Here is a 26,319-nt window from a genome sequence, read left to right on the forward strand (position 1 = left end):
TTGGTGTCATCTGCAGATTTGCTGATCTAGTTAACCACATTATATACAGATAATTGATTATAGCTGACAAACAACAACAGACCCAGTGCTGATCCCTGCAGCACACCATTAGTTACAGACCTCCAGTCAGAGAAGCAACCATCTGCCTGCATTCAGGCTTTTGCGAAGCTCAAATCTAATCCAATTTACTGTCTCATCTTAAATGACGTGCAACTGAACAATCTTGACCAACCTGTTATGCTGGACCTTGTCAAAGGTCTTTCTGAAGTCTATGTAGACAACATCCACTGCCTTCGTTAACGTTCCTGGTAACTTCCTCAAAAAAACTCTATAGGATTGGTTAGACATGACCTACTGCACACTAAGCCATGCTGACTATCCTTGATCAGTACCTGTCTATCCAATTATCAATATATCTGGTCCCTTAGAATACATTCCAATAACTTTCCCACTACTGGCCTATAATTTCCTGGCTTATTCATAAGAGTGTTTCTTAAACTACATGAACAACATTTGCTATTCTCCAATCCTCTAGTGGCTTGCCCATGGCTAAGGATGTTTAAATATCTCAGCTAGGGTCTCTGCAATTTCTGTACTGGCCTCCCTCTGGGTCCGAGGGAACACCTTGTCAGGTCCTGTGGATTCATTCACCCTAATTTGCCTCAACACAGCAAACACCTCCTCCTCTGTATTCTATCTCCGGTCCATGACCTCGTTGCTGCTTTGCTTCACTCCTATAGACTCTGTCTTTCTCCCGAGTAAGTAGAGATGCAAAAAAATGTATTTAAGATCTTCCTCCATCTCTTTTGGCTCCACATATAGATTACCATTCTGATCTTTCAGAGGACCAATTTTGTCCCTTACCATCTTTTTGCTGTTAATATATCAGTAGAAGCTCTTAGATTCTCCTTCACCTTGTTTGCGAGAGCAACAGCATGCCTTCTTCTAACCCTGCTGATTTCCTCAAGTGTTCTCTTGCATTCCTCAAGAACCTCATATGTTCCTTCCTACTTAAACTTCTTATGCACTTCCTTTTTCTTAACCAGGGCCTCAGTATCAAACTAGGTTCCCTAAACCTGTTATCCTTGCCTTTTATTTTGATAGGAACATACAAACTCTGTGCTCTCAAAATTTTACTTTTGAAGGCCTCCCACTTTCTAAGCATACCTTTGCCAGAAACCTACCTGTCCCAATCCACGCTTGTCAAATCCTTTTTTATACCATCAAAATTAGCCTTTCTCCAATTTAGAATCTCAACCTGAGGACCAGATCTATTCTTTTCCATAATTACCCTGAAACTAATGGCAATACGATCACTAGATGCAAAGTGTTCCCATAAACAAACTTCTGTCACCTGCCCTATCTCATTTCCTAGTAGGAAATCCAGTATCTTACATTCTTTAGTGGGACTTCAATGTACTGGTTAAGGAAACTTCCCTGAGCGCATTTAACAAACTCTTCCATCCACTCCTTTTATCGTACGGGAGTCCCAGTTAATATGTGGAAATGTAAAATCACCTGGTATCTCAACCTTCTATTTCTTGCAATAGTCTGCGATCTTTCCACAAATCTGCTCCTCTAAATCCTGCAACTGTTGAGTAGCCAATAATATAATACCAATAACATGGTCATTCCTTTCTTATTCCTTGGCTCTACGTGTAAAGCCTCACTAGACGAGTTCTCCAGTCTGTACTGTCTAAGCATTGCTGTGACATTTAGCCTGACTTTAATGCCATTCATCCCCTTTAGTACCTCCACTCTTATCACATTTAAAACAATGGAATCCTGGAACACTGAGCTGCCAGTCCTACGCCTTCTGCAACCAAGTCTCACTAATGGCTACATTGTCATAATTCCATGTGCTGCTCCATGCCCTAAGCTCATCCGCCTTTCCTATAATACTCCTTGCATTGAAACGTATGCAGTTCAGAACATTAGTTCTATCATGCTCAACCTTTTGATAATCTTGACTTTGTATGTAGGCTTTAGCATCTTTCTCCATAATCACTCTACTATCTGTTCTGTGCTCTGGTTCCTACCCACCCCCCGCAACTTCAGTTTAACACCCCCCCCCCCCACCCCCATGCAGCACTCTCAAACAAACCTGCTAGGATATTAGTACACCTCCAGTTCAGGTGAAAACTGTTCCTTGTGTACAGGTCCCACCTTCCCTGGAAGGAAGCCCAATGATCCAAAAATCTGAAGCCCTCCCTCCTGCGCCATCTTCCTTTTTCTTGCCTCACTAGCATGTGGCATGAGTAGCAATCCTGAGATCGCAACCCTGGAAGTCTTGACCTTTAAGCTAGCACCTAACTCCTGGAACTCACTTTGCAGGACCTTATCACCCCTCCTAATCATGTCATTGGTAACAACATGGACCATGACCTCTGGGTGCTCACCCTCCCACTTAAGAATGCTGTGTACTCGATCTGAGACCTTTCTGATCCTGGTTTCCAGGAGGCAACATACCATCTGGGAAACTCGTTCTCATCCAGAGAACCTCCTTTCTGTTCCCCTAGCCATCAAATTATCTTTGACTGCAGCTCACCTCTTCTCCTCCCTTCTGAGCCACAGAGCCAGACTCAGTGCCAGAGACCTGACCGCTGTGGCTTTCCTCTGCTACATCATTTCTCCCCTCACCCCCCCACCCCAAACAGCTTCCAAACAGTGTTGAGGGGACTGACCACAGGGGGTACTCTGCACTGGCTGCCTATTCCCTTTCCCTCTCCTGATGGTCTCCCAGTTACCTGTGTCGTGTACCTTGGGTGTAACTATCTCCCTGTATGTCATGTCTATCATCCCCTCAACCTTCTGAATGATCCAGAATTCATCCAGTTCCAGTTACAACTCCTAGAAGTTACAGCCGGATATACTTCTTGCAGGAGTAGTCTGGGACACTGGAAGTTTCTCTGTCTTACCACATCCCGCAAGAATGGCATTCCACCATCCTGCCTGGCATCCCCACTGCTATAAATGTGCAATAAGAAGGAAAAAATAAATAACAGAAAAAAATCTACTTGTAGCCTTCCCCTCTCTTCGCGGAAGCCTCAACTGTCCACTCACAAAATGGCTGTTCCGCTTAAACTTAACTTTTTACTGGACTTTGCTAGGTGCCTAATTATGCACAATCCAATGTCTCCTCGGGAATTACGGTGCGTGCGCAAAATGTCAACTATTTGTATAGTAATAATGTATATATTACAGTCATCCCTTGGTATCTGCGGGGGATTGGTTCCAGGACTCCCCATGGATACCAAAATCTGTGGATGCTCAAGTCCCTTATATAAAATGGCGTAGTTTTTACATATAACCTACACACATCCTCCCGTATACTTCAAATCATCTCTAGATTACTTATAATACCTAATAGAATGTAAATGCTATGTAAATAGTTGTTATACTGTATTGTTTAAGGAATAATAACAAGAAAGAAAAGTCTGTACGTGTCCAGTACAGACGTAACCATCGTAGCTCTTCTGGGAACGCTGATTCTGCCTCGACATCAGCCAATCCCGATTCTCCCGTGATCTTTAAGTTCTTGAGGCTGTAGCGCTTTACATATCTAGCCTTAAACTCCTTCCTCTCGCTCACAACACAAGTAGCGAATGAACAAGATGCGAGGCGAACAATGCTCAAAGAACGAGTGCTGGAGAGAGACTGAGGATCTGTGAAATGGCAGGAGGCTACAGCAGGATATGCCTACACATCACTTCATTCACGTGGATTCAGTGTAGTGCTCGGCGCGCAGCAAATTCAAGTTTTGCTTTTTGGAACTTAGTGGAATTTTTTTCTGAATATTTTCGATCCGCGGTTGGTTGAATCCGCGGATGCAGAACCTGTGGATACGGATGGCTGACTATATATGGTATTATAGTATTACTATAATAGTATATATTATAGTAATAATATAGAATATGTTTCAATGTCTACTTTGACTACTGCCTGAAGTATTTGTGGTTGAAGATGTTTTATAACAGGAAGTTTTCTGCAAAGAGTAGTCAATGTGGCAGGATCCAAGGAACATTACATGATAGCAAGCTCGTGTCCATCCTTGGCAATGCTGGGTCAGACTGAGCTTTAGGAGGTTGTTATACTTTGTGTTTGTGTCCTTAAGTTCTCTGAACTGCTTGATGCAGATGCTTATTAAAATGAAGGCAGCGTTGAGTATCCCACCCATGGTTGTTGGCATCCATGATTTATGCAAGGCTATCAGTATTATTCCTGGTTGTTACGGTACAAGTCTTGATTGGTGATGGCCTTGGAAATAACCTTTTAATTCACTTTGAATAGAGAAATAAATATCTGATGCCCTCACTGTTCCTCCCTTGTTTCTGCTTATGACTGAAGGTGATGATATCCTTTCTCAAGGGTCTATCCAGTTGCAGAGTCAAATGAAACTGCTGACTTTTCATCACAGGAGTTCTATTGTTTCAGATGATTGATCAGATGGAGCCTGTGCTCCTTCAGTATCAGTGGCCACTGCCTCTTGTATCCACTTGTGTAAAACCACTTGAGAAAGAGTACAGTAAGTCCCAAGGACTGTGTTCTCTCGGGCCTTTCTATCATGGATACCAGCTTCGAATTTCCAAAATCTCTATGTCTGGCTCTGAAGACGTTACTGAATTCTTCAGGTCTATAGATCACAGTGCTCCATCTGTGAAACTGTTGTAAGCAGCAACTTGAGAACCCAGTTCCATGGAGCAGACTCTGCCTCAGAATGCTCAACTATAATCGTTCAATTGAAAGAATGATGCTTACTGTCTCTTTACCTCCCAGAGTTCCTCCTCAACTCCCTCTGATTCTCTCATACTTTCTGAGCACGGACTAAGAATGTGGTGGAAATAGACGGAAAGGAAGGTCAGAGATGGGTTGACTGTAATTGAGTTTCTCAACAAGTGGGTAAGGGAACAATGCATGTGAAGCAACCTTTGATAGCAATCCACTTCTTGAGTGACAGAACAGAGTGAAACTTTGTAGCAAACATAATGAAATTTCAACTGCTGCAAGAGTGATGTGTCATAGCATTATCTTTTCAATGCTATGTGACAGACGTGAGGAAGGAAGCGCCAGGTGGATTGAAATGAGGAAATGTTTTGTGTATCGAACAAAGGTGAAGCTATGACTTGGGTCCACTCATTTTCTATGGTTACACCTATCATTTGTAGTAAGTGAGTGGATTCAAAGAAGTTTTAATGTCCAGGTTATGCATGCCCAGCACCCTATGCTAAAATCACTATGTGACTTCATGCACAAAGCTCCCTTTTCTGGATGCTATCTTCCTGGTTTTTTTACATTCTGCAGTTCTTTGGTCTATTCTGAATGGCGATAAACATCGGGCAGCCCTGTGAGGAGGCTATGCCCCATACAGTCTGATACCTGGTGATGTTAGGGGTGGGAAATTTAGCAAAAAACTTTAAATTAAATAAAACATTAGTTTTAATCATAGGTTTTTGAACAGATAATTTTCATTGCCTCTCTACCTCCTGAATCTTTGCCTTACCAGCCACATTGTAATCCTGTGGTAAAGGAACTGTGTTGGTTTTCCTCCATACTTACTGTCTGCCATCCCCCACCTTCCTTTGGAATCTTTATCGGCATTGTTTTACTTCCTTTCCACTGTATGCTCATGTTACTTCCTCTGCAGTGAAACCAATCTACTGCCTTGTTATGTCCAAATGGAATCTATACTAAGTGTTTAATTTTTCTAACTAATTTTTTTAGCTTATCGATATTCATGTCATTATTTACCTCCCTGGAATTACATTTAAATCCAGCTGCAAACATGTTTGCTATTGGTACAATCATTGTTGACTTTGGTGAACTTTCATTGGTTTTATTTTGTAATCTGTGCATATTTTAGTTTTGTATTTCCCTGAATGGAAAATTTTGTTTCTTTTTGGTGCTTTGTCACTATCTCTTTGTATTGGCCTTTTCCACATTTCCTAACAATCTGGAAGTCAAGCACCAAGATTGTTATTGTTTTGTAATCTTTTTCTATATTCTGCTACCCCTTTGCCTTTTTAAATATTGACCTTTCTTCATGCATAGATTGAGGTGAATATGATTACTGGACAAATTTGGAGGTCAAGATTGTTATCTCAAACTATCTTATTCCATAGGACATAAATAGAAAGGAAATGAGGATCTAACTACTATAATACTCTATATTTATAGCCACACAATGATTTTTGAGATTATTTTGCATTGTTGCTGTCCGTTGTACCTCACTGGCTAAAAGCAAGAAGTTAAAAATTGCAGTACTACTTCTTTTGATGCTGTTAAAACAACATGGTATCTATTAAAGTCTCATTAAAAGTGAGAACTTCTAATTCAAAAAAAGCAGTATTGGATTTTCATGTGTGATGCTACATTAAATTTGCTCAGGTATCAGACCCAAGTCCAAAATTTTCACTGTTGTATGAAGAAATAAATGAAGGTTGTCAGAAACACACTGAGTCTCAGCAATTTGCAGAACGGTAAACTTTATTTTTCGAGTCTGCAGAGTCGGACCCAACCAGCTCCTGCTAGATTGAGTGCCGAATTACACTTTGCACAGTTTTTTTATACCCTAGTTGTTTACGACTTTGTGAGTTGCACCCATGTGAGGTGCAGACATTCTTCCTTAATCTCATTACAAAATTACAAATGTGACTACCCTTTGGCCCACTTATCAGCCTCAGCGCATTAACACCATTATTGTTCAACCGTTAAGCATGTCTTCCCGTTACCTGTATCGCTTCTTTAATCAGCAAGCTATTGTTTCATCCTGATTTTGCAAATTGGTTTATACGTTGCCCTGCAAGTTGCTTTGCACGTTCTTTCTGTGTCAGCACATTCTAAATGGACTCCTTAAGAATCATTTCTCTCAATCCACCCTTTTTCTTTTTAGAATGTGCTATCAGTTGGGCTTTTGCCACGGGTTTACATAGGCTTCTTCCTCTAGCTCTATTTCCCTTTGTAGGAGTACCTGAACAGGATCAGCTGGGGCCCCTGGTTGCATGACTTGTCTTGCCACCCGAGCTACTAGCTCCCGCAAGCAGGGGATCAGACATGGTAGCAGAAGGAGGACCATCAATCCCCCTCCTATAACCCCTAAAGCGGTTCGCCACCAGCCTCCTTTCAACCATCCGTCCAGCCAGTCCCAATACCCCAGCGGCTTCCAGGTCTGTACCGGCACGTGGGCCAGTTTCCTTATTTTATCTGATATTTTTTGAACCACCTTTCCGTTGTCATCTATCTTTAAGCAGCAGTTGGTTAGATTAAACTTTCCACATACTCCTCCTTTTTGTTGTAGTCATAACATTTCTCGTTTACATGAGAGTGTGATACAAAGGACCCTGGAAAAACCGTCATGCCCACCCTTACCATCGTCCTGCACTTATCACATCCCCCTTCAGCGCTTCTCAACAATAGCAGTATATACATTACAGTCCCAAAGTTCATTCTGTCCGTCTTTTGAGCTTTAGCACCATCGGGTCTTCTCCCTGGACGCAAGTCCATTCTGCACCTTCTTCGGGCTTTACGGGTCCCTTGATTCTCGCGGCGTGGGTCCACCCTTTTTCTTTTGTCCTTACTGCGGCTTCGGTGGTCAGTAGCACCTGGAATGGGCCTTCCCACTGCGGCTGTAACTTCTCTGGCTTCCAAGTCTTAATCAGGACCCAGTCACCGGGCTGAGTTCGGTGGAGTGCGAAGTCCAGAGGTGGGGTTTGTGCGAGTAACCCCTTCCTGCGCAATTCTGCAAAAGAACGAGATAGTGCCTGTAAATAGTCCCTTACAAAGACATCTCCCCCTTGCAGGGAAGGATAGCCCTCCACCTTGTTCCAATATGGAAGGCCAAACAACATTTCATAAGGGGATACTCCTGTATCTTTTCGAGGAGCCGTGCGGATTCTTAGTAGGGCCAGGGGTAGACACTTGGTCCAGGGTAGCTTGGTTTCCATCATTAGTTTTGTCAATTGCGTCTTCAAAGTACTGTTCATCCTCTCAACTCTTCCTGAGCTCTGAGGGTGCCAGGGGGTGTGCAGCTTCCACTGGATTCCTAAGGCGTCACAGATTAGCTGGTGTGTTTTTGAGGCAAAGTGTGTTCCCCTATCTGAATCAATAGACCCCATTATTCCATATCTCGGGACTATATTTTCTAATAGGATCCGTGCCACTGTAGGGGCGTCCGCTTTAGTGGTTGGGAATGCTTCCACCCACCTAGTGAAGTGATCCACAATTACTAACAGGTACTTCCATCTCTGAACTTGTGGTAGTTCCGTAAAGTCTATTTGGATCCGATGGAACGGTCGGACGGCTAGTGTTTGTCCCCCCTTCTGGGTGGCACGCATCATTTTCTTGTTTACCTTTTGACAGGTGTAACAGCCCCACACCTCCTGTTGAGCTAGTGTGAATATCCCTTTACAAACATAGTCCCTTAGGATAGTGTCGCACATAGCTTGCACTCCCCAATGGCTTTGTTGGTGTAGTTGTTGCAGTATATGACGAGTTATTTCCTTATTCAGTACTTGCCGTCCGTCGGGGGTCTTCCACTCGCCTTCTGATGTTTGTCGGGCTCCCCTGTTGATTCCCCGTATAAGAACTGTGCCGGGTTACAACTATTGTTCCTTTCAAAGCTTACATCATCCCCGACCATCAGAATGGTTTCGTATTTCAGTATGCGAGAGTCCGTCAACCACCGCTGAGCTTTTTGGGCTAAGAGGGTGCTAACGGAGTGCTGGGTATACACCGTCATTCTTCCCCCAAAGGTTAATTTCCGTGCTTCTTCTACTAGTACGGCTGCTGCCGCTACGGCTTGTATGCACGTCGGCCATCCCCGGAATACCGGGTCTAACATTTTTGATAAAAAGGCCACAGGTTGCCGCTTTCCTTTTTCTTGGGTTAGTACTCCAAACGCAGTTCCTTCATTGTTTGTTGCATACAGCTGAAAGGGCTTTTCCAGTGCTGGCAGTGTTAATACCGGGGCCCGAATTAGTTGCCCTTTTATTTTCCTGAACTTCTGTTCTTCTTCTTCGGTCCAGCTGATTATTCCCCGGTCTTCCTTTGCCAATTTGTCGTACATAAACTTCACCAGGGGGGTATAATTCTCTATCCAAATCCGGCAATAGCCCACTAAGCCCAGAAATTGTCTTATTTCCTTCTTTGTCCTGGGAAGCGGTATTTTTAGTTATTCCCGCTATTCTTTCTGGGGTTATTTGGCGGTGCCCTTTACTGACTCTGTGTCCGAGATATGTTATTTCCTTCTCGACAAATTGCAGTTTCTTCTTGGACACCCGCAATCCTTTTTCTCCTAGGTAATTCAGGAGTCTTATAGTATCGTCTCGCACTACCTCCTCTGCTGGTCCCGATAGTAGTAGGTCATCGACATACTGTAATAGTTGGTTCTTTTCGGTACAATGGAATCCAGCCAATACTTGCTCCAGTACCTGTTCGAATAGGTTTGGGGACTCCGTGAACCCTTGGGGCAAGACGGTCCACCGGAGTTGCTTCTTCCGCCCAGTGAAGGGATTTTCCCATTCAAATGCGAACATATCTCGGCTACCTTCCTCCAACGGACAACTCCAAAAGGCATCTTTTAGATCTATCACACTGAACCATTCATGTTCAGGAGGTATTTTGCTCATTAATGTATAGGGGTTAGGCACTACCGGGTATCGTGTTTGGACTACCGCATTTAAGCCTCTCAGATCTTGAACCATTCGATACGTGCCGTCGGGCTTTCGGACCGGTAGGATGGGGGTATTAAAGGGTGACATACATTCTTCCAGGAGTCCATCTGATACTAATGTCTCAATTACAGGTTGTAATCCCCTCCTCCCTTCCATGGCAATGGGATATTGCCGTCTTCTCTTTTCTGCTTGTTTGTCCCACTGTGGGTCGTTTACTGGAAATTTCCGGTCCCCCGGTAACTCATTCGGCTGTTCCCTTCCCCAAATTGATATTGCAGCTTGTCGTATCATTTGCCTCTCTTGTGCAGAAAATAGCGTTCCCATAATCGCATGCATTTCTTCCCAAGTGTAAACATTAGGTCCTAAGAATTGATCCAACTGTTCTGCCAGTCCCATTGGATCTTCTAATAAAGTTTTCATATCTTTCTTAAATCCTCGTACTTCGGTACTTGTCAGAGGGACGTTTACAAATCCTGTCCCTCCTCGTGCTCCTCCCATTGGAACCTCTCGAAGGGGACACAGCTGTACCTCTTCCTTTTTTAATTCGTCTTTCTTTTTCTTATCTGCTCTTGTCACACTCCTTGTTTCGATCCTTGCTTTTGCTTTTTCCCTAACATCCCTCTCTTCCCTCTCCGGGTCTATTTCTTCTGTTTTTTTTAACTTTCTTCACGTCCTCCCTCTGCTCCCGCAAAGGGCGCAGAAGGCTGGACATAGGGAGGGGGTAAATGATCGAGTGGGTCCCACTTCCGCTCCCCTTTAATGCCCAACTTAAAACTCTTTGTTGTTACTCCTGGCCAGGGAGCCCAACAAAAAGCATAAGCAATTTCTTCCGGTTTTACATTTGGTTTTGAATTAACGTAAATGTTTAAGGCTTGTCGTACCCAATCCTCCTCAGACCCAAGCCGCGGCCACCAGACCGCAGGTTTTTCTATCGGCTGTTTCGACCAAATTAAACAGTACTGTATCATTTTTTTCTTTTGTTTCCCTTTTAGTCTTCCACATCCCCAATTCTCAAACATTCTACCGAGGGGGCTATCAGGAGGAACCCCCGGGTATGGTCCCGGTCTTCTCCGTCTCCTCTTTCTTTTTAGAGCCACCCCCTCCCATCTTATTCCGCTCTTACTTAATCAGGAGGACCCCCAGGTAGCGATCCCGGTCTTCTCCGTCCTTACTTATTCCCGCACCGTTCTACTATAATAGTAGGCACTTACCCGGTGCGTCCTGGGGACTTCCAGTACCAGGTACTGTCCCCTTCTCCCCGTTTACCGCTCTGCGCTGTCCGGATATCACTCGCTCAAGCCGCGCTGGAGCGACGAGCAAGGAGTCAGGGACCGCCAAACTCGGCGGGGTGCACCGTCTCCGATGTCCTTCCTCGTGTCCACCGCGGCCGGAGTGTGGATCCCGGACGAGCCCCCACGTTGTCAGAAACACACTGAGTCTCAGCAATTTGCAGAACGGTAAACTTTATTTTTCGAGTCTGCAGAGTCGGACCCAACCAGCTCCTGCTAGATTGAGTGCCGAATTACACTTTGCACAGTTTTTTTATACCCTAGTTGTTTACGACTTTGTGAGTTGCACCCATGTGAGGTGCAGACATTCTTCCTTAATCTCATTACAAAATTACAAATGTGACTACCCTTTGGCCCACTTATCAGCCTCAGCGCATTAACACCATTATTGTTCAACCGTTAAGCATGTCTTCCCGTTACCTGTATCGCTTCTTTAATCAGCAAGCTATTGTTTCATCCTGATTTTGCAAATTGGTTTATACGTTGCCCTGCAAGTTGCTTTGCACGTTCTTTCTGTGTCAGCACATTCTAAATGGACTCCTTAAGAATCATTTCTCTCAAAGGTGTGGATGTGTTTCCAGGGGACCATAAGGTGTTGTACAGGCTGGTGAGGAACAGTGTCCATAAGAGGCAGGTTCTTTGTGTTAGGGTATCATGGATGCCATTTAGAGAACATCTTCTGGCAGGAGATCTCTAAGAGTATGTACAGTCCATGAACAGCTTTACTCTGAGGAAGCCTGTAATGCAGTAAGGTGCTGAAAGTTCTCGGATTCTTCATCTATCAAATCACAATGTGGAAATCACTGGCATAGCCGGCACATATTATCTGTTCCTACTTTCCCTTAAGAAGCCACTTTCTTGAGCAGCTGCAGACCTTTTGCTGAATTGGTGGGTTGAGTGAGAGGATTGAAAGTAGAGCAATACCAAGTCAGGATGGTGAATCACTTGGAAGGGAATTTGAAGTGATGTTCTCATCCATCAGCTGTCAGCGTTGTTCTTGGTGATAGAGAAGATATATTTGAGAGACCCATTGAGCTTCTTAGACAAGAACTTTATAGATTGTATACACTTCAACAATGGTTGGTCGTCTGGTGGTCAAGGAAATTTATTTATAGGATAGTGCTTATGTAGCTGGGGTAATTGAATTCTGGATGATGGTAACCTGCAGGCTTATGATGGGAAGGTGTGGCAAAATAATGCCTTTGTAAGCAAAAAGTGGACTCCCACTCTGTAGTATTTAATTACTTGGTGCTTTTGTGGTTCAAATTTTCTTTGCTATTTAACAGTCATGTCTGCGTATTATCATAGTTTTGAATTATTCAAGGAATGTGGGCTTCCCTAATTTGGGAAAATAGTGATGAACTGACTTCTTGAACTACTGCAGTTTTTGAGGTGTGGGTATGCTAACAACCTGTGAGGGAAGTGTTGCAGAATCTTGACTCAAGGATGGGAAAGGAACAGTTGGGGATGATAGTGTTGCCATGCTTTTGTTTCTCTTGTCCTAGTTGGTGGAGGTTGTGGATTGTGAGGGTGCTATCTGAGGAGTCTTAGTGAGTTGCTGCAGTGCTGAGAAATTTGCAAAAAACTTGAACAGTCACCAGGGAATACTTCTACTTGTGATGGAAGAAAATTATTGATGAAGCAATTGCAGATGACTGTACTCTGGGACTGGATGTTTGATCTTCAGTAACCACCTTTCTTTGTCTGAGATATTTTGGTAGCTATTTAAATGTTTATGCTTGATGTTCATTGACATTAGTTCGTACAGTCTTTGTCCCACTTGGTCAAGTGCTAACTTGAAACCTGACTCTTGCCTCCCCCTTGGAACTTGCCCCTTTGATCCATGCTTGCACCAAGGATGTGATGAGGAAATGAAAAAAGTAACACACACAAAATGCTGAAGAAATTCAACACTGTGGAAGTGAGGAAACAGTTGACGTTTTGGGCTGAGACCCTTTCCAAATCAGGAAAGGAAAGGGGAAGATGCCGGAATAAAAAGGTGGGGGGAGGGAAAGGGGGACTAGCAAGAAGATGATAAGTGAAGCTACGTGGATGGGAAAGGTAAAGGGCTGGAGAAGGAGGAATCTAATAGGAGAGGTGAATGAATCATACGAGAAAGGGAAGAAGGAGGAGCATCAGGTGGAGGAGAGAGTAGGGAATAGAAGAACGGGGAGGTGATTTTACCGGAAGGAGAATTCAATGTTCATGCCATCAGGTTGGAGGCTACCCGATGAAAAACAAGGTTTTGCTCCTCCATCCTGAGAATGGCTTCATCGTGGTAAAAGAAGAGGCTGTGAACCAATGTTAGAATGGAATTGGGGTAGGAAAGGAAATGGTTGGCCATTGGGAAATTCTGCTCTCGCCAGATGGTACTCAACAAAGTGGGCACCCCGCCCCCGAAGTTGTGCCGGGTTTCACCAATGCTGCATTAGGAGCACCAGATACAATAGACGACTCCAGCAGATTTGCAGCTGAAGTGTTGCCTCACCTAGGAAGACTCTGTGTGGTTCTGAACGGAAGTTGCTTGCAGGAATATATGCCAGGAAGGAGGTTAGTGGGGAGAAGTGAATGGACAAGGGAACCACTGAGGAAGCAATCCCTCTGGAAAGTGGGGAGAGGGAGGTAAAGATGTGTTTGGTGGTAGGATCCCTTGAAGATGGTGGAAGTTGCAGAGAGTGATATGTTAAATGCAGAGGTTCATGGGATGGTAGGTGAGGACAAGAACTCTATCCCTGTTAAGATGGTGAGAAGGTGGGGTGAGTGTGCATGTCCGGGAAGTGGAGGAGATGCTGGTGACAGCAGCATCAATGGTGGAGGGAGGGAAACTCCATTCTTTAAAGGAGGAGGAAATGAAAGCCCCATCCAGGGAACAGATGCAGATGAGACAGGAACTGAGAAAAGAGATTAGCATTTTTACTGGAGACAGGGTGGGAAGAGATATAGTCAAGATAGCCGAGGAAATTGGTAGATTTACAAAATATGTTCGTCGGCAGTTACTCTGCAGAGATTGAGAAAGGGGAGGGAGGTGTCAGAAATGGACGAAGTGAATTTAAGGGCAGGGTGGAAGTCATCAGTACAAGGTGGGGAATTCTTGCCAAAGAAGTGGGCTCAGAGATGGAGGTGGTGGAAGAAGAGCTTGCCGTGACAGCTGACATGGAACTCGTTGGAGTGTGGACGAAAAGGGACTAAAGTAAAGCTTTTGCTGAAGACAGAATGTTCCGCCTCAGAGTGGGAAAGATTGGAGCAAATGGTGAAGGCAGGGCAGTGATGAGAACTGGGATCAGAGCGGGGGGGGGGGGGGGGGTGGGGGGTGGAGTAGATTTGGTAGCATCAGAGGAGGGGGAAGGGTTGGGATATTCAGTGAAGGCAGAAGAAGATCAAGTCTCTGAGGACCCAAGAGGTGATGGGAGGAGCTTGAGAGACCCAGGGTTGGAGAGTGGTGGTGGGGAAATAGGTGCTCGGGGGCCCAGTGGCAGCAAGGAAGATCTGGGCTGGGAGAAGCTGGCAGCTGAGTTTTGGGCTGGAGCCAGAGCGTGACCAGAGCAGAGTTCAGAGCGCATCTGAACACGCCCAGGGTCTTCGGAACCGAAGTTGTCTGTGGTGGAATCTATGAACTGGGACCGGAGTTGGTGAAGATTATATACCCAGTTTTGAGGTGTCCAGGATTGTCAGAACCAGGGTCAGATTCAGCAGGATCTGCTGTCTAAAGGTATCTGATTGAATCAAGGTCTAAGCAAGAGGTGACAGGGATTGCAGTCTGGGGTTGTTCAGTGCCATCAGAGCTGGAATTGGAGTTGGCGGGATCCATCATTTCTGTTTTTAATTAAAGCTGTGATGAAGCCCAGAGCCAATTGGTTTCAGTGTCACCCAAACTGGACATTGATGAAAAGGTTATTGGAATGTAAATATGATGTGATAACTTTGTTCATGAGTAATCACTGAGTTGTAATTAGCTGAATTAGGCTCGCTATATCTTTTGTTAATGATATTTCAAAGTTCAAAGTAAATTTATTGTCAAAGTACATATATATCACCATTTACAATCCTGAGATTCATTTTCTTATAGGCACATTCAATAAATCTTTAAACAAATATATGAACAACATACTTCAAATGTTTGTTCCAGTACTAGGTATGGGGTTCAGTTGTTGTTAACCATGTTTTTGTATTCAGCGTCTCAATTTTGCCTATCCAAAAAGGACAAATACTTGAGAACCAGAAAACAAAACAGATGGAATTAATTCTGAATGATCCCAAATTCTTTGGGATCATTCAGTGTCTTCTTACTCCTAAAGAGGGCAGACTAAATTTTGACCACCTATTCTCGTTTTCTTTTTATTTTAGTCTTGACGTAATTCTTATTAATCTTTCACTGGTTTCAAAACTTCAGTACAAATTGTCAACAACACACACAAAATACTGGTGGAACACAGCAGGCCAGGCAGCATCTACCGGGAGACCCGAAACGTCGACAGTGCTTCTTCCTGTAGATGCTGCCTGGCCTGCTGTGTTCCACCAGTATTTTGTGTGTGTTGTTTGAATTCCCATTATCTGCAGATTTCCTCATGTTTGCTGTACAAATTGTCAAGTTGCTTAATGATTGTGAACTGGATATAGTGAAAATGGAAGGGTGAGCTCAAATTTCAGACTGAATAATATGAATAATTTAAATAGGCATAAAGGACAATTGAAATTTAATGGAGAATTATGTGCAAAGTACAGAAAATGGCACTTATGCTTCATATATTGTATTAAAGTAAGGATGAAAGAGATGGATGAACTTGCAAGGCATAATACTATATAGGCAACCAACATGGAGTAGCTTTTTGAAAAGCCAACCCTGCATAGCCAAAGCAGTAAAACAAAATTTACAAGTTGTTATGACTAATGGACCATTTGCTTATTGTTTAGGCTTGGTCATCAGAACATAAGGGATGTGTTCAGGCACTGTCAGCAATACACAGAGAAACAAGATAGATTCTGAGTTATTAGGACAGGAAACATTTAAAAAGAGATTCTTTATAACTTCATAATGGTTGACTTGAAATATTGCTTCAAATTAAATGAGAAGAAAAATGTATCTTGAATTCAGAATAATTTGTATTTTTACTTTTCTGGATTAAATATGTGACCAGGGATTAGATTGTTGGTTGGACTGCATGTCCAAGTTCAGTATTTTTTCTTTGGAAAGAAAAATCAGTCTCCCTCTTTTTCTGAATTGTCATGATTTCCTGAAATGAATTGGTGCTTCTGAATGGTAATTTGTAATTATAAGAGAGCTTAGTAACCTGGTGTTATGACAACGGTCTTTTTCTTAATGCCAGCAAAACAAAAGAACTAGTCATTGACTTCAGTAATAGGAGTTGATGCACATGCTCCTGTCTTTATCAATGGTGCTGAGGTTGATAGGATTGTAAGCTTCAAATTTCCAGGAGTGAGCATCAAGAGTAGCCTGTCCTCGACCAACCTTGTAAATGGCACAGCTCAGAAAGCTCACCAATGCCTCTACTTACTCAGGAGGCTAAAATAATTTGTCATGTCCCCATCAATGCTTACCAATTTTTATTGATACATCACAGAAAGTTTTTTGTCTGCATGCATAATGGCTTGGTATAGCAACTGTTCTTCCCATAATGGCAACACACTGCAGAGAGTTGTGGACACAGCTCCCAGATCAGGGAAACCAGCCTCTCCTCTGTGAACTTTGTTTATGCTTCTTGCTGACTCAGTAAAGTAACCAGCATAATCACCCAACTTGGACCCCGTTCTATCTTAACCCCGTTCCCATCAGGCAGAAGATACAAAAGCCTGAAATCACGTAATAGCAGGCTCAAGGACAGATTCTGTCCCACTGTTAACAGACCAGTGGATGGTTCCTTAGCAGGAAAAGATAGACTCTTGACATCACAGTCTATCTTCTTGTGATTTGCACCTTATTGTCTACTTGCACTGCACTTTTCTCTGTAGCTGTTAAACTTTATTCTGCAAGGTCATTATTTTGCATTGTACTGCCTCGATGCATTGTGTAATGAATTGATCTATATGAACAGCGTGCAAGACAATATTTTCACTGTACCTCAATAGATATGCCAACCAATTTCAATTATGCAGAAAGTAACAGTGAATTATCTGTCAAGGAAGTGATATTTTCATTAGTACTTTTATGAGTACCAAAACTTTGCAATATTGTTTTTTTAGACATAGATCTGATGATCTCACTTAAAACCAAAAGACAATTCCGGTTTTACTGACATGATGAAGGATAGTAGAGCTTTCTCTGGAGGTGTGGATCTTGATCTACAATAAATTCACATTGGTCCTTATAATAGTTATTCAAGAAAGTCTCCAAGCACACTTGGCAGAACACTTTTGAAATGCTACAAGATACTATTTACTTTGATAATGTCACTATGGAGAAAGATTGAAAGAAGAGCATGAAAGCAGCTTTATAGAAGAGCAAGCTTCTGTGACTAGAGAAATGTGCAAGTAAGAATACATGTGCACTCAATCTACCACATGTCATATGCAAAAGGTACAAAAAATGGAAAATTGAATGCTTTGAAATATAAATGAGTAAAAGGAAGGTACATCTTTAGAAAACAAAATGGGATATGATTCTGTCCAGAGTGAGAGGGGAAGTAATGTGGAATATGGGAAAATGTGAAATAAGTGAAAATTAGGAATGATAATAGCACATGGCAGACAATATTATGATATAAGAAAATAGAGATGAATACTAAGATACATTAAAACAGAAATGCTGTAAGAAATTGGTCAGTTAAGTAGCATATGTGGCAAGAGAAAATTTAAAATCAAAGACCCTTTAGCAAGTGGCCTATGTTCATGAAGGGTCAGACTTCAACCCACAATGTTGTACCTGATTTCCTTTTTCACAGATGCTGCTCGACTGGCTGAGTCCTTCCAGAACCTCTGTTGTTTCAGATCTCAGCATCTATAGTTGGACTTGTTTTTGAAAACGTGGACTAATTACTTTGCCTCACTCTTAATTATTTCACTCCAAAGAATGTGTAAAGCAATGTATACTTTTGTATTTTTAGGTCAACTATATATAAATAAGTTAATGTTGTTAACACTTTGAAATCACATCAGTTTTCCATTTAAATTTAATCATTTTATGTGGAAACAGCTCATTTGATATGAAATACTTAACATTATGCTTTATTTTTTTGCCCTCATCACTTATGTTTTCTTAAGGTTAGAGTCATTCAGCACAAAAACATGCCGTTAAGCCTACTGAATCTGTGCTGGCCATTAAACACACATTTATGTCAGTTCTATTTTTATTACCCCCACATTTCTGTCAGCTTCCAATTCTTCTGCTTAGTTGTACGCTTGGGAAACATGCAGTGGCCACATAATCTATGATCCACTCATCTCTGGGATGTGGAAGGAGCTCATGCAGTCACAAAGAAAGTGCAACCTTAACACGAACGCCAGAAGTTAGGATTGATCTGGGTCACTGGGGCTGAGAGGCAGCAGCAGTACTCGCTGCATCACTAGGCTGCTTTAAAATTAGTTGTGTGTAGTCTGAAGGCCCAGAGGCCGCCTGTCCTGGGGTTGGAGGCGTGGAGGGTGGGAAGGGGGCTTGATTTGCTGCTGTTATCTTGTTCTGTTATTGTTCTTGCTTGTGTTGTTCTTTGGGAAATTGTGCGAATGTTTTGTATGTTGGTGTCAGATGGAATACATGGTCACACATGGCTGCTTGCAGCACATCGTTTGGTGTGTTGGTTGTTAATGCAAATGATACATTTAACTATATGTTTTGATGTATATGTGATGAATAAATCTGAATCTGAACCCTACAGTTAAATTTTCATAATTATATTCAGTTAGTTTAAATAACAACATTGCAAACTTCTGAAATAAAGCCACGGCAATGTCTTGTTTAATTGTCATGTTTTGCCCTACTTCAAATTTACTCAGTTAAGGACATCTTGACTTGGTTTAAAATTGACACCAATTAAATGAGTTGATAGGTGAACTTGACCTCAATCAAGATGAAGTAATCTTTTATTCTATATTTGCAAACTGTCAGTGCAGTTTAACATGGTCAAGAACTCTAGAGTCTGTTTACAATAAGGGCTTGAACTTTTAATCTGAGATGTGATTTGATTTAGGTACAAAGAGATTGCCTTTCTCCCTCAATGAATATTAGCACAAAAATTAATTTATCATTCATCTCGTTGCTGCTGTGGGATACTGGCTTTTGAAGAAAGACAACTGTGTTGAAGTACACAAAAAATCTCTGCCCTTCATGAGAGGCAGAGTAATGAGCTTTACTGATGTACAATAACATACTCCAAAATATTTTATAAATATCTCTATTAATTGTAAATCTTAGTTGTACATAAAATGTGATAGGAGCAAAGTGCTTTATGTAGACCTTTCCATCATAGGAGTTGGAATTATTCTGTCTATGAAACAGAATGTGTAATTCTCATTCTAATCCAGATGCTCTGAAGGTATATTATACTGCTTTTTGATACTGTCAAGAAATTTGTCTTTAGCAGGTATTTTTATGGTATTTTAAGGGGGTAGATACTTGCTTGAGAGATTGATATTTGGAATTTGAAATATACAGTCTGCAGCTTATTACTTAAAATGAACATGAAGCATAAAGGATTAATAATGTAGTATTTATTGCTTCTGAATATTCTTTGACTTTCTGAAATTCATAGCATCAAGTGTTTTTTCCCATCGGTAGTTTGATAATCATTTCACCTCTATAAAGAGCTTTTCCAAATTTGGTTAGTCTAACACTTCCATTAATAACCTAAACATGTGTAAATAAAGCCTAAGGAGCTTAATGAGTAATCTGAATACTCTTGTGGGACAATTGATTTAACAAAAAGAGGGTTGTAAATCCATTAATATAAGTTACTACAGTTTGAATGGAGTTATCAGCAGAGGGGAATGTATAACCCAGAGTACTTAAAGAAATTTTATCTTGGAATTATTTGAAGGATAGTTATGTTTTTTGATTTTCCATAATATTTCCTTGTGATCATTATGTAGTTTTAGTGACAATTATGTAGGCCTCAATGGCATGCTTGGGTTTGAAAATATTTTTCGAGGTGTAGCTTCTTTTTAAATGAGTAGAAGCATAGATTGCCAAATTCAATTCATTTTGAAAATTAATTAATTAATCTTGTATCTTTTGAATTATTTGAATTCCAGTGCAGTGGATTCCAGTTAATCGGGTCATTGGTTAATCAGGGCAGCTGTGCATTTGGAACAACTCTCCAAGAAAAACCAAATCAAGAAAATAGCTGGGTTTCTTTTTGTTTATTTGGGACATTCTGCTATTTAATTGGGGCAGGATACTGTTGCCAAACAGTTTCTAACTTGTGTCAGTTTTGTGCACTTGTGTGGTAATTGGACACTACACTGTGCTTAGAGTGATCAGTTTTTAAAAAGTGTCAGCTGCATGTGTTTGTCTTCAGAAAGCAGTGATTTTTGTCACTGGTAGTTGGTGAGAAATAAGCAGTACGACAATTTGGAATTGTCTTGCTCATCGCCACTTCAAGCATTTAGGCTTGGAGATGCCAGAGACGACTGGGAGTGAAAATGAAACAATTTTGCTACTTCATCAGGTTAGGAAATATGAAGAATTTGAGAGTATTAACAACTTTCATGATTATTACAATGAAAATGAAGTTTTGGAGGATTCAATTGTTGAGCATTGTATGAAGGCAGTCCATTATCTGCACTAGGTGTCTGCACTAATTTTGTTCATTTACAGTCAATAAAAAGAACATGGCATCATGCTGGTTGTCTTGTCATATTCGACGGTGACAGCGAAACCTGTGTGTGAGAGTTTTTAAGGTGGAAAAGCCTTTGCACTGGGACATTTCCACTTTCAACCTAGGAAATCCGGATCCAGTGGTACAAGTAATCATTACAAACAGGGGTCTTACTTGGTTGCAGTGGATGACCATGATTTCTTCTGTGCTTTATCATGCCCATGAGGCATTGCAGAACTGCTTTCTTGGATGTTGGATCTCACTGTGAATGTCATCTGCCAGAATTGACTTCCTATTCTAGGACAGGCATGTCCCTATTTCTCTGGGGTATGATCCTGCTGGCCACCTCACCTGGTTTAGTCCACTGGCAAACGGTGTATTGGAGTGTGGTTGCTGTCGCATGCAAACGGCTTCTTGGAGCTATAGGTGAGAGCTGAGTGACTGGTGGAGACAAAACTGAGTGAGCTGTCCCAGATGGACATGGAGGTGCTATCCCTCCCTGGACACCCCTGTATACTGGATGAATTAATTCCTCCCATCGATAACTGTGAGAAACTAATACACAGTTTTATAGTACCAAGTAGCATTGGTAGTGTTCTAATTTGTTCTGTATTTCATTTAAATACATAAATTGGTATTTGGTTAAATGATAGTTTGTTGATAGTTATTTTTAACTATTTCCATGCAACTTCAGCTAATAGGGGAAGCAGTTTAATTGGGCCAAAATGTACTGGTCCCAATAGGTCCTTATTAACCAGAATCCACTGTATATATACACACAGACACATGTATGCAATAAACTGAAAATTCACATGGATAAGTGCGAGAAAGAGCAGAAGGGGGAGAGATGTCTTAAAGGTTAAACCTCTTTTGTTTTTGCAGGTGTAGATCCTTTTCAGCTTGAGCCCAGACTTCCTGGTCCTCTCCAATCTTCACCTTTTTCCTCTAATGTCCCTTTTGTGGCTGCATCCAGACAGCCCAAATCCAGAGCCTCCAATTCCAGAGATGAACGCTATCGATCTGGTAAGTCATGATTATGCTAAGAAGAGGTGAGGAAAGATTGAACAAAAGAGAATTGGTCTTTTATTCTGAATGACATTTTCATATGAGTCTTTCAGTCGATTTCAAACTAATTGTATTGAGCAAATTTTCCATTTTTGAAAAATGTCTTTTTAAATCCCATTTTGAAGTTGTTCAGCAACTTTAGCACTGTGTAATCCAACAATTTTTTTTTTGTGATGAGCTGGGTGTATTCATTTCTGAGCTTTGAAGCACGTAGACCTTTCCTTTTTTTCCTGTACTGTACACTCATTTGCACTGGAACTAAAAAGGTAGCTTTAGTACTTCCTAATGCTTTTCAGATCTACCCGTGAAAGCAAAATGGTCCACAAAAATTTCTTCCATGAAATAGAGAAGATTACAATATATTCTACTGTGGAGGATTTACTATGTTCTCTTTAAAATTTATTCCCTTTATTATTAAAGGAATAAGAATAATTTATATTGCCATTCAGTACTGCAGATTGCTTCATTGGCTGTGGGACATAGTCACAGGGGTAATTTAGGTGGCATTTCATACAACACAATCACATGGTAACCTTGACATGGTACTTTTTAAAAAATCTTTTATGGTATGGTTTCCTCGAAGCCATTATATATGTTTGGATTTTCACTTTGTGTTCATATTCCCTCCTATTTATCTCCCCCCAAAAAATCATCTTGGAGCCATATACAAGAATTTGAAAATCTCAGTTGGAATGGAGCATTTGGGGCACAGAGGCTGTTTCCATGTTGTATTTCATCTATATCAGTTTTTAAGGCCAGTGTGGGACAAGTACGTTTTGCTAAAAATAGAGAAAGGTGTTCAGCAGGTAGGCAACTGGGAAGTTCATGAGATGGTATGTCCCTTTCTCTGCTGAAGATGTTCCCATTTGTGCACATTGTATGGACTTGATGTTTTTGGTGTCAGTCCTGGATTCCCAGGAGTGGGTAGGGATTTTGCAGTTCTTTGCTTTGAGAACATCCTTGAATATTTTCTTTGCCATCTAGTAATCTCTTCTTGTGACAGAAGTTAGAATAGAACATTTGGTTCTCAAGTCTGGTGTTTGCATATAAGTGACATGCCACAACTATTGGAGTTAACAGTATAATTAGAGCCTTAGTACACTCATGTGACTTTATTCCGCCTGCAGCTGTGGAGGACTTTGTGAAGTCATTGATCATATATCCAGTAATTTTTAGTGTCTGCTGTAATTTGTCCAGACCCTGAAGCATACAGAAAGGTGGACTGGTCATGCTTAAAATTTTTGCTGTTTATTGTGCTCCATGTAGTGGTCTGCATGGCAAATGAATCTATTGTTCACTTGTTTATTAGAATCATGACCTGCTTGCTATTGTGAAGCCAAGATAAACTGGACATTAATTTCTGCAGATGGTCACCTTAAATATGGCTATCTCATAGTTCATTCTAATAGATGGAATCAGAGGCTTCGGTGAGGATGAAAAAGGCTATGGATATTGGTTTGTGCTCTATCCTGCCTTTCTCCTGGAGTTGTCAAGCAGGTAAGATCATGTCCCATGTGCTGCTTCAGGGCTAGAATCCATACTGTGATTCATAGCTCTTTGGCCACTGCAAGAAGGCAGTAGAAAACCCTAACACTGATTTTGGCCTGTGGCATACATCGGGGAAATCACTTTGTAGTTAGAGCAGTTGGATTCTATGTTTTTGTGGTGATGTTTTCTGAAATCTGCTGGCAGATCTGTATGTGGTAGATAAAGTTATGTATTTGCCACTGGAATTCTTTATCATCAAGTTCAAAACTTAGCCAGGGATACTGTCTACTCTCAAAGCCTTGTATTTTAGTTGCTATATGACCTCTAGAATGTCTTGTTGGCCAGGGGTACTGACAGGGCTGGAGCAAATATATGGCTGGGGGTTGGAGTCAAGAGCTCTTGCATCAAGGACAGAATTGCATTTGAGGAGAGGTTTGAACTTCTTCCAGTTGGCACTGACTGCCTTCTGCCCTTCATGAGTGCAGTGCCTTTTTTGATTCTTGACTGGCGTGGGCTTGAGGTAGTTTAAAAACTTGGATAGCCTTGACGAGGATAAGAAATCAGCATGCATTACGGTTGTCAGTGAGTTTCTTCAACTCTTGGGTTCTTTTCACCCACCATACATGACCTTAAATTTATTGGTTTTCTGTTGGTCTTGGCTTTCAGGTTTCAGTGGTGGTTTTGTTCTCTATGTACCATGGTGGAGCTTCCAATCCAGGAATTTGTTGCATTGGTAGTTAATTAGCTCCTCAACAAGTTATTTTCATCAAGCCTGTGTTCTTTGTGCTTAAAAATGCAGTAAGTCTCTTCCTAACTGCTAATTAGGCTATATTCCAGATGTTATAGACACTCTGTAAATTACAATTATCAAGTTCTCTGTAAAACACTAGGTAGAAGTGATTTTTTTAATATAGGTCCTTCACCACTGTTTTCCTGTTCTGTTCAAACTTAATAGTTGTAGTTTTGGGACCCGGTTGATACAGAAGACTGAGAATCTGGAACTGAACTGTTAGAGATAGGAGATGCAGGCACCCTTGTGGTTTCAAACTCAAATGATGAGAAATCTTAGCAAAAACTTGTACTGGACCAGTACCACGTGGTCCTGTGCCTGTCTTCTGGCAAAATGGTCTTGCAAGCATGCATAATATGAACATGCTTCAAGACTTTGTCAGGAGGCTCACAGTCTTTAAGTTATCTTCCCTTACTCTCACCTTGTAAATCAATGCCAGGGGATTACATCTTTTTCTACCTGATATTTGTCTTGTCCAGGAACATCAGTTTGTCACCTTCAATCAAGCTCTTTTTGTTCTCCCAGACAAAATGCTTAAAAGTCCTTTTGTCCTGTCTAAAGCCTTAACTGGAGTTGGTATTCTTTAGGCAACATTTTTTAACACATACTACCTTAATTCACAGCTCCAGTTGAGCCTTGCAGTGCGGTTAAAGTCACAGAGTGTTCAAACAGTATAGATAAAGCCCTTTGATCCACAGTTCGCACTTGACTATTTCCAATTTCCTGAGTTTGGTCCATATCCCTTTAAGCCTCATCCCTCCATATACAGTGGCATGCAAAAGTTTGGGCACCCTGTTACCGTGAATAGTTACGTGAGTAGAAGATGAATTGATCTCAAAAAGTCATAAAGTATTCTTTTCAACATTTTAAGCAAGATTAGTGTATTATTTTTGTTTTGTACAACTTTAGAGTGGAAAAAAAGGAAAGGAGCGCCATGCAAAAGTTTGGGCACCCCAAGAGATTTGAGCTCTCACATAACTTTTACCAAGGTCTCAGACCTTAATTAGCTTGTTAGGGCTATGGCTTGTTCACAGTCATCATTAGGAAAGTCCAGGTGATGCAAATTTCAAAGCTTTATAAATACCCTGACTCCTCAAACCTTGTCCCAGCAATCAGCAGCCATTGGCTCCTCTAAGCAGCTGCCTAGCACTCTGAAAATTAAAAGAAGTGATGCCCACAAAGCAGGAGGAGGCTATAAGAAGATAGCAAAGCATTTTCAGGTTGTCATTTCCTCAGTTCGTTATGTAATTAAGAAATGGCAGTTAACAGGAATGGTTGAGGTCTGGAAGACCAAGAAAATTTTCTGAGAGAACTGCTCGTAGGATTGCTGGAAAGGCAGATCAAAACCCCTGTTTCACTGCAAAAGATCTTCTGGAAGATTTAGCAGACTCTGGAGTGGTGATGCACTGTTCTACTGTGCAGCAACACCTGCACAAATATGACCTTCATGGAAGAGTCATCAGAAGAAAACCTTTCCTGCATCCTCACCTCAAAATTCAGCATCAGAATTTGCAAAGGAACATCTAAACAAACCTGATGTATTTTGGAAACCAATCCTGTGGACTGATGAAGTTAAAATAGAACTTTTCAGTTGCAATGAGCAAAGGTATGCTTGGAGAAAAAAGGATGCAGAATTTCATGAAAAGAACACCTCTCCAACTGTTAAGCATGGTGGGGGAGTGGATCAATCATGCTTTGGGCTTGTGTTGCAGCCAGTGGCACAGGGAACATTTCACTGGTAGAGGGAAGAATGAATTCAATTAAGTACCAGCAAATTCTGGAAGCAAACATCACACCGTCTAAAAAAGCTGAAGATGAAAAGAGGATGGCTTCTACAACAGTATAATGATCCTAAACGCACCTCAAAATCCACAATGGACTAAGCTGAAGGTTTAGAGGCGTAAGCTGAAGATTTTGCCATGGCCCTCACAGTCCCCCGGCCTAAACATCATCAAAAATCTGTGGATAAACCTCAAAAGAGCAGTGCACGCAAGACGGCCCAAGAACCTCACAGAACTAGAAGCCTTTTTCAAGGAAGAATGGGTGAAAATCCCCCAAACAAGACTTGAAAGACTCTTTGGCTACAGAAAGCGTTTACAAGCTGTGATACTTGCCAAAGGGGGTGTTACTCAGTTCTGACTATGCAGGGTGCCCAAACTTTTGCTTCGGGCCCTTTTCCTTTTTTGTTATTTTGAAACTGTAAAAGATGGAAATAAAAAAATAATCTTGCTTTAAATATTAAAGAAACGTGTCAT

At 41.6% G+C, this 26,319-nt stretch overlaps 1 protein-coding gene across 2 annotated transcripts in view; it reads left to right on the top strand.

Annotated features, from left to right (window-relative positions):
• The window catches only part of LOC132392808 (disco-interacting protein 2 homolog A-like), a 264,557-nt gene that overhangs the window by 121,203 nt on the left and 117,035 nt on the right, over positions 1–26,319 (top strand). For both annotated transcript variants that reach the window (XM_059967204.1, XM_059967205.1), the window contains exon 3: positions 21,604–21,744. In XM_059967204.1, coding sequence (XP_059823187.1) covers positions 21,604–21,744 — 141 coding nt within the window. The remainder of the gene's footprint in view (positions 1–21,603; positions 21,745–26,319) is intronic.

Source organism: Hypanus sabinus, chromosome 4 (assembly GCF_030144855.1).
Source record: "Hypanus sabinus isolate sHypSab1 chromosome 4, sHypSab1.hap1, whole genome shotgun sequence".
Classification (NCBI taxonomy): domain Eukaryota; kingdom Metazoa; phylum Chordata; class Chondrichthyes; order Myliobatiformes; family Dasyatidae; genus Hypanus; species Hypanus sabinus.